General features: G+C 43.8%; 1 protein-coding gene across 1 annotated transcript; it reads left to right on the forward strand.

The window, feature by feature from the left end:
• Positions 1-4,171: 4,171 nt before the first annotated feature.
• RARB (retinoic acid receptor, beta) lies at positions 4,172-9,407 on the forward strand (the record flags this gene model as incomplete). The annotated part of the gene is made up of 3 exons (XM_008940571.1): positions 4,172-4,376; positions 5,721-5,879; positions 8,957-9,407. Coding segments are annotated over 3 exons (561 nt in total), but the record flags the coding sequence as incomplete, so codon positions are not given.
• Positions 9,408-9,645: the final 238 nt, after the last annotated feature.

The following is a 9,645-nucleotide window of genomic DNA, read 5'->3' on the forward strand; positions in this document are numbered from 1 at the left end:
CTCGGGACCCCGCCGCTGAGCAGCCCTCTGGACGTGTCCTCAGAGCACGCGAGAGAGCGGAGCGAGGTGGGGCTCCCAGCCCAGCCGTGTGGCGTGGCCGGGCTGCCCCCACCAGCAGAACCCACCTTCCCTGCCTGCCCACCCAGCAGCACTGGCTGCGGGGAGTCCTGCGCGTTTCTACACCCTGCCAAGGGCTCTGCTCAGTTGGTTCCTGTGGCCGTGGATGCTTAAACCCCTCTCAAACACACTGACAAAGGAAACGGTGCCAGGAGCTCAGTAAGATCTTCTGAGTATGTGCCAAAGAATTGTCTTATATACGAACATCCAAAATCTCTGGAAGGCAAATAACATCAAGCTTTGCAAGGCAGCTGAAGGCGCCAATTGAGGAGGGTGGAATTTATATCTGCTCTGGTGCCAAGAGTTCCAGGGATAAATGTTACTCAAATTCAGTCAGTAACCTTGTAGAAGCGAGTGCTTCTGTCTGCTGGTACACTGGCCCGGCAGCGATCGAGCATTCCCAGCCCCGCCGAGCTCTGGCAAAACAAATGTGGAAAGAGTCCAGAGTCCAGCCTGGATAAAATCCAATGAATAAAAGCCTGAGAAGTCCTTGAATGTTAATCCTTAATAATGTCATTTTTGCTTTGTGTTGTAAAACTCTGCGTGTTAGTGCTAGGAAGGCATTTGTGTCTGCAGAATAAGCCATGCTGATGGGGTATGACAGTGCCATGGAGGCTTGTTCATTGTTTCAGAGTCACCTGCTTGGGTTTCTCCTCTCGGGAAGCTGTCCCAGCCAGCTAAGGCAGCTATCATTTAACAACAGAATTTGTAAAAAAAAACTCAGAAAACCAAAACCCAAACCATCTTGCCTTAACTAATCTGTTTAAAATGAATAACACTTCTATGGCAGCAACAATTCTATAAATGCAGCTAATGCAACTTTCTGAATGGTTTTCTGCAACCCATAGGGCTTTTCCTTTCCTCTTTGTAACTGGCTCTTAGGAACTCCAAATGCTTTAAGATGTAGTTATTCCTTAAAACAAAGGGTGCTTTAATCATGGGCAAGAACCTTATTTATAACTTCAAGTGGCATTTAAGAGCAGAGTGACAACTAAAATACTTGGCTTGATTACAAAATCTAAACAACATTGAGGACATTAGGAGGATGTCTTGTAGACAGCATTTCAGTTTCAAATGGAGAAAGATACTGTGATTTCTTATTTTGAGTGCTGACGTTTCCCATATGTTCCTCAGTGAATATGAGCTTGAAATCAACTTCACTTTGACACTGGAAGTTTGCCCAAGAAAGGTTTAGCAGCAAATCAGCAATATCCATGGCATTCCACAGATCTTGATGAAGGACACAAGTTTAAAAAAAACCCAGCAACATTTCAAATGATCTGTCTTGGAGTTTAATAACAGCGTGTTGTGGGATAATGTTGAAGGAATGCAGGAGAAACCTGAGACTGGATGGCTGCAGTCAGGCTGAGTGCTGCCGAAGCTCAGCTGCGGCAGTGCCCAGCGGAGCCCCGCAGGCTCCTCCCGTGGACGGCTGGGGCAGTGCTCAGGTCCGAAGCCTGAAGCCTGAAGCCTGCCTTCTGCAGGAAGCCGACCTACTTGCTGCCTAAGCCTGGAAGCAGCTACATTCCACGGGACCTTTATGTTTTAATTATAAATTTTGCAAGGCCCCTGGAGGTGTCTTTCTGTGCATGCCTGCAGGGGCTCTGGGCTGAGCAACCTAGTGCCAAATTCTTTCCCAGTGAGGATCCAGCCTAGAAGTCTTCCTTTGCGTTAGCCCTGGGGGGCAGTGGCCTGGTAGGTCTTTGCTGAGCACCCCCAGCACGACCCCCAAAGAGAGTGGGGCTTACAGCACGTGGGGGTGAGCATGGAGAGCTTCACAGCAGGGGCAGCTAGCAGCCTCTTGCATGTCAAGAGCCCTGTATTCAGCCTCCACGTTGTTTGGCATGGCTGCTCTGGGGCAGCCCGGTCCCTCAGGCTGGGAGGCTCTGGGAGGTGCAGGACTGGCAGCCGGTATCCAAACTTGCCCTCAGAGAGAGGATGTGGAGGAACTATCTGCCAGCCCTCCTTGGGCAGCTGCCGGGGGAGGCTGCAGGCAGCCTTCGGGAAGTGCTACAGCATTACCCAATTTAACTCCAAGTCCTGTTCTGCTAATTTGCTGGGCTGGAAGTCCTGAGGGTGTGGTGGGAGGAACTCTCACTACTAAGGTTCATCAATTAGAACAGCACCAGAAAGAAAGGCTCTGCCTTTCTCCCCAGCTGAGCCAAGGGAAGATCAGTACCACTTAAGAAGTACAGAGCCTTGTTTCCTCCAAAAGTTGGATACCTGACCATCACAGGCCACACACCCTTACTGGAAGGCAGCTGTTGTATGTGCAGACTTCAGACAGGAAAAGCTTCACTCCAGTTTCTCTTGCATGCCATTAGAGAAGTAAACTAAGTAGCTCTTGAGTTTCTCAATAAATATGCAAAGTTTTCAAACCTTGCTTTTCTTGAAAACAGACTCTGCATGTTTCTTCTCCTTTCTGTGCAATCTTTTTAATGATTTAAAAGGATAATCAACAGCGAACTTGAGGGGAGAGAACTGCCAGTGGTTACTGGCAGCGCAGGCTATGGAAAACATGCTGTCTCTTGTTGACAGGGTGCCAGGCTTTAGAATGTTAATTTCTGCTAATAAACCTGAAACACAGTTTGGCTAGTGTATAGAGTCTTTGGAGTTACCAGCAGTCTTTTTAAGATGACTTAGGTTAGTGGGTAATTTGTGGTCAGTGAAGAATCCAGGAGCAGGGGAACAATGTGGAACATGCCTGTCCCACCCCATCGCGTTGCGCATACCCACAATGCGAGATAAGGTTATTGCTGGGATGGAAAAAGTTCAAGAGCCTTCTGCAGAAATACACCCTATTAAGTCTCTTACCAAAGAATTTAAGATGAGAAGTAAAAGCTTCCATGTAGGCCGTATACATGCCATGTCTTCCTCATTCTCCTCCCTGCTTATTTTGGGCAGTGTTGCCAGGCAAAGATGAAAGTGGGTGAACCAAGCCCAGACTGGTCAGCTGCCAAGTGCTGGGGCCTCAGACTCAGAGCTTCAGGAGCTATAGGAATAATTAAAATTCTCCCTTTGCTCACCTACACTAGTGTAAATCTTTTTGTGTTGAATCTTTAAAACAAAATAAGATGGCTGTATGAGAAATAAATAGTGTATGCCCTGAAAACAGTAGAGCTCCAGTCTTAGCTCAGGTGATTAGCTAGACTTCTGCAAGGTTTTATTTTATTTTAGTCTAGGGATAAGCCTTGTCCCAGCTCTGATTATTTTAAACATTAAGCACTGATACATCTCTCAGCAGTACATCAATGTGACAGACGTCTCTGTTGTTAGATCTTGAGGCTGTGTTCCCTGATGGCAGCTGTAGGGGTGAGCCTGTGCGGCGCGGGCTCCGTCCTGGGACAGGGGCTGGGCTCGCGCTGGGCGGCCGCCTGCCAGCACCTCTGCAGTGGCAGCACTCCACGCTGCCGTTGCCCCAGAGGCACTTACCAACAAAACGCAGCGTCCTCGGCGGCTTATTCATGTGCTTTGCATCCCCCCGTGTCCAGTTAGAGGTGTGAATCCCCATCCTCCCCTCCAGCCTCTTTCATCTAGGGTCAGTGCCTTGTCCTTGCCAGAGACACAGCCCAGGGAAGTGCTGTCATGCAAAATGGATCCCCCAGAGCAATGAGATAGGAGAATGTTCACAGAGGTGACATGGTTTTATGGTCCTGCTGGATCAGATCAGCAGCACAATGGTGCTTTACAGTTGGGGGTGTGTAGCGTGCTAATTAAAGAGCAGGTGACGTAAATATTGTGGTGATGTTGGTGACCTAAATGGTGAAGTTTTGATTATTCTGTAACTAAGGGGAAAATTTTCTGTTCTTAAATCGTGTTATTAGATTTCTGTTATTAAAAAAAATACCCATAATCCATGATATTTATGTTGTACCAGAAAATTTTTCTGCTACAAGAACTGAACAAATTGGGCATTTGATTTCAGATTGTTTTGACCTGACCAGGTACTGCAGTTCTGTGGGTCATTTGCCACAGCAAGAAAACGCAACAAACCTCTCACAGGATAAATTCTTAACATTTGTTGTTTGGGTTTTTTTCCTTTGTCCTTCCACAGATCCTCAGAATTTGCACAAGATACACACCAGAACAGGACACCATGACCTTTTCAGATGGCCTTACCCTAAACCGAACTCAGATGCACAACGCTGGATTTGGCCCACTGACCGATCTCGTGTTCACATTTGCCAACCAGCTCCTGCCTTTGGAAATGGATGATACAGAAACGGGGCTCCTTAGTGCCATCTGCTTAATCTGTGGAGGTACCGTACAGCACCGCCTCGGAGCCGTTAGGAAGGGACGGACGCAATCAGACCTTCAGTTGTGTTGCACTTGTTTTGCTTTCCTGTACTAAAACATACATAGGAAAATACGTACGTAGTATTACTATAGACACTGCATAAACCGCTGAACGCTAGTGGTTTGTTATCCACTGGTGATAGTTATTGGTTTTATCATTGATAAGTTTTTCAATGAATCAAGTCATTCTGTCAAGCAACTAATCCTATCCTTTGCCTGACAAAAGACTACAGGATATATCTTGCTGAATTTTTTTTTTACTAGTGGTGTATGTATGAATGACCTTTGTTATAGCAAGATGCCCATCGTGGAGCTTTTACTCGTAAATACAATGGCATGTATATCACATAGTTACATTCACACTCAAGTCATTGGTGATAACTTTATCTGCAAAAGAAGTTATATTTCAAAATCAGCGTAATGGCACTGATCACATTATTTGGAGGGGAGGCGATTACAGCTTGAAAGGGGCATTGTCAAGTGAAATCATGGTTTTGAAACACAAAAAGTGTGAAGTCTCAGGTAATTTCCAAAATCCTCTGTAAATTTCTGCTACGTTTACCACTAGTCTCCCTCCTCCTTTGCAAAATCTGGACCAGCAGTAGAAGCACCTTATTTAGTTGGCTCATTGTTGGGGTTTAACCCCAGCCAGCAACTAAGCACCACAAACTGGGTGCTACTAGAGAATGTTTAAAAACCAAGAGTCAGTCTTTGCTGGCAGTGGCCCTTTCAGTACAAAACCATTCCGATTTTATGTGTCTCTAACCATGACCCATCAAAACCATTGATGGGTTCTGAGAGGTCATTAATACCTAACTGGTGCATCCTGTTTTATGGGTGACATTTGTTGTCACTCAAGCTAGCACTGCCATCTGCTGATACCGGATGGTAACTCACTTTATTTTAGTATTGATACAAAAAATGAATTGGCTGTAATCTCCTTTGTATTCCTAGGTAGCTTATCAGTAATGCATAGAAAAATTGTTCTGAAATACTGTTTGCAGCAATGTGTTTTCCCCTTGGAGAGGGAGGTACAAGAGCAAAGTGGTAATTCTGGACCACTTAAATGACAGTCCTTTCTAGTCACCAAGGAAAAATGTACTTAAATTCCAGAAAGCCATTGTTTATCCTCATCCTATGGAATATTCACTACAGAGTGTGGGTCTTAAGTAGGGAGAAGGATGAAATTCATGGAGTTAGAACTCCATGGACTCAGGAACGTGGAAGAGCTTCTGGTATTTGGAGTTTGTAAAAAACAAACAAAACCAAAAGTAAAGTCATACAAGTGATATGATAATTTTCTACAGATCGCCAGGACCTTGAAGAACCAATGAAAGTGGATAAGCTTCAGGAACCATTGCTTGAAGCACTGAAAATTTATATCCGAAAGAGACGACCCAACAAGCCTCATATGTTCCCAAAGATCTTAATGAAAATCACAGATCTTCGTAGCATCAGTGCAAAAGGTACAGTGTCTCCCACTAATTCAGCAATAGTGTCAGTGTTAGGTTTCAGAGGAAACCGGCCTAGAGACCTACGTTGTTATTTTTTTATTATATATAAGAAAGTTCTTGTGACCTTTCTCTTCCCTTCTTCGTGTAACTCCCATGTTTAGATTGTTTCTACTTCAAATATACAGGGTGCTACATTTTTCATACAACATATGGTGAAAATTATGTCTTCGGTGTACGTAGGTTAGTAAATCGTTAGCACGAACTCATTGTTAGTCATTTAAGACAAGATAAAACCCTGAATTAAACTTTTGTTAATGTTCACAAGGAGGTACAGGTCAACATGTACTTTGTATTGATAATGGCTTCCAAGAAACAAAGTCTGTTTACAGAGCATAGAAGACCCTTGTGCGTCCAAAATTCCTCTAAACTGTGATCTGACATACTGAAGACTAAGAACTGATTTGTTCTAGGATTTCAGAGTTTGAGCACCTCTAATCCAAACAACCATGCTTACACATGGACCAGTGTTGTTTTAATGTTTTGGGCAGTCTTGGCTGTGACTGGCTGATGATGTGACACACATGCAGTCTAAGCACTACCACATGAGCTCTGTAAAGCACAAGTAGAATTGAGGACTCCGATCTCATTAGAGGGGTTCCCCCCTTAGTGCTGTGGCCCTCGACATGTGCAGCCTGCGAGAGGAGGCTGGGCAGCTGTTCTGAAAGCAGCAGTGGACAGTCATGTGTGTCGGCTCATTGTCAGCCTCTCTGGACGCCCGTTCTGGCCAGTGCTGGGCCATGAAGGTGACTGTGCTCCTCTCATTTGTCTGCCCCTGTAGGCAGTTGCCCGAGCAAGCACCAACCAAAAAGACCAGCTCCTTACACCGTAGTTCCTTATACAACAGCTACAGTCTTCTGTGGCATTAGAAGTATTGTAACGAAATTGTGTGTGGGACTGAAGCAGGAGACTGTCTTTGGCGGTCTCATCCTAGTATTCAGCTGTAGGTTTGGGAGACAAGAGCTGACTGTGGCTTTACACTGGAAGAACCACACAGACAGTGGGTGCTGCAGCTGACCTACTGTGTAGCAGCAGACGGCGGATATTTAATGCGGCCCAAGTCAGTTTATCAACGCTGCTCTGGCTACAGATGGTTTTCAGAGAAGCTCTCAGCATAATTCAGAATTATTTTTTCCAATTACAGAGCTTGCCACATTGTTCCTAACAGTTATTTAAGAGACTTAAATCAACATTTGGTTGCAAAGTTTCTCTTTGCTTTTGTAGATGATTTTTTTGAAGCTCCTTAGTTCAGCATAAACATAAACATCCCTTCCACGCTGGGGTCAGTGCTGTCGCTGACAGTGTTCTCTCTCCAGCACGTGCACTGCAGCAGCATGGATAAGCAGAATATATCCAGAGGTTCTCTCTTATGGAATGTGTCTTCAACAACCAGACTATTTCCTCGTCAGTTTTGTTGGCTCTTCTTGCCTGCCTTCACATTTAAAAACATAAGATTCCTATTCCATTAGGTTCAAATTTTAAGATGACCAGGAGCCCTATGCACTGTGTTAGAGCAGACATTTGAACGCTGAGGTTTATGGCTACAAATAGCCTGATGTTGTCCTGATAAGAAAAATCTTCTTCCTATCAGCAGCAAAATACGTAAAGCACGTTTGTGCCTCACTGTGGATCAGAATCTTTACCATAGAACCTCACTTTCTTAGCAGTGTAGTGGCAAAATAATCCTGTCTCCATATGGTCCTTACCACTCGGTAGCTGAACGTTTATTAACTTACTTTCAGGCCTTGAGCTATGTCATGTTTCCAACAGAATGCTGTGCTTGGTGAGGTTGTCCTGTGACTGCTGAGGCTTTCTGAGCGTGGCTTGCCTAGTGCTGTGAGCAGCAGCAGCCGCTGAACCCTCCTGCTTTACGGGTCAGGCTTCTCCCCTAACAGCCTTCTTTTTCACTGGGAAGTTTTGTCCATCCTGCCTTTAAGGATTCCTGTGTGTGCAGCGAGTTACGAACCCCTGAGCAGTTCCCTGGGCGTTAACTGCCCCGTGTCAGGCAGGGGGGTGGCTGCTCTCCAAACATAGGCTTCTGCTCAGGCTGTGCCCCTGCCTGCTGACTGAGCACAGGGCAAGTTATGAGTAAACTGGGAGGTGTCTGCCTGTTCCAGTAGCCTCTGGCCCTCTGTGCCTGCCGTGGTCACAAAGCCTTTAACACATCTTAGGAGCACCAGGTGTTACTGTGTGCCTTCCTGGGTTTATTTTTTCCCCCTAAAGTAGTATTAGTTGTTGACTCGCAGTCTGAATGGCCAAGATTTATGCAGTAAATTCTGTTTAATCCTACACACAGTAGCCTGCAAAGCCATCTCTATATAAAATATCTGTTGTTACACTTGGCAAGGCCAAACACTGGACAGTTGGCTTCAGCTGAGTCAGATGTAAACACACTTACTGTTTCTGTGTACCTCTGTGGTTAATTAGCACAAGAGAAGATGCCCGATAACTACAGAAGGCACCTTCACAAAAAAGTATACTTCTGCCTAAATTTTTAAATTTTTTAAATTTTTTTTTTTTTTAATAGAACAATGGTTTGTTAGTGTTTCTTATTTCAGTTTTCTATATGGAAATGTTCTGACTTTATCACTGCAGTTCTCTTAGAGGATTTGTGTCACCTATTTAACACAAGTCAGCAAGAATTTTTGTCATTCTGTAGTCTTTGTAGATCCAAATGAAAACTGTAAAGTATGTTCCAGTTGCTAAAGACATCTATGTGATCGCAGTTTGCATAATTTAGTGCTGTTTTGGTCCCCTCTATGAAAAGAAGCAGTTCATCCAATTTACCTCTATTGTAATATTAGTTATTATGTCATAATTTTAAATTAGTTTGTTAAGGAGTACTCATCTAACTCCTTTTTCCCCCTAATGAATAAAGTAGTTCAGTCACATAATTTTCTGTGCAAGAAATGTAGAATGAGGCACCAAATCCATTAAAATAACGTACCCTGAGATTACGACTGATGATGCTAACAAGAAGAAAATTGCACAAATTGTACTAAGGGAAACGACTTTGTGTTTTCTTTTTACAGGTGCAGAACGTGTCATTACATTGAAAATGGAAATTCCTGGATCCATGCCACCTCTTATTCAGGAAATGCTGGAGAACTCTGAAGGACATGAACCACTGACACCAAGCTCAAATGGAAATACTGCAGAACACAGTCCGAGTATCTCACCTAGTTCAGTGGATAACAGCAGTGTCAGTCAATCCCCTATGGTGCAATAAGACATTTTCCAGCTATTTCAGACATTCCTAATACTTTATGTACAGGGATGAAAAGCAAGAAAAACATTTTTACTGCTGCTTAGTTTCTGGACTTAATATATATCTATATATGTATATATATATATAGATAAAAACTCAACAAGGACCAAGAAATTTTCATATGTATCGATATATACTCCTTGCTGTTTAAACTCTTAAAACTAGAAAATGCAAACTTTTGAAACTCTTAAATCAGCCATTTCATGCAAAAAAAATAGTTAAGCTTCTGTTTTCTTCTCTGAACATTCAAGATTGCATGGTGACAAGTCAGATCTCAAACTTTAAATTCTGGTTGCATTTCTGATGACCTTGTACATACAAATGTATGGCTGTGCTTTCTATACTGGATGTTTGGTGCTTTCCTTTTGTCTCTCATACTTAAAACGATCAAGACACCAACCACCTGAAATGGACTACTGTACACATCCAGAAAAGGAAATATAAAGGATCGAT

This window comes from Merops nubicus, unplaced genomic scaffold (assembly GCF_000691845.1).
Source record: "Merops nubicus isolate BGI_N331 unplaced genomic scaffold, ASM69184v1 scaffold26895, whole genome shotgun sequence".
Taxonomy (NCBI): domain Eukaryota; kingdom Metazoa; phylum Chordata; class Aves; order Coraciiformes; family Meropidae; genus Merops; species Merops nubicus.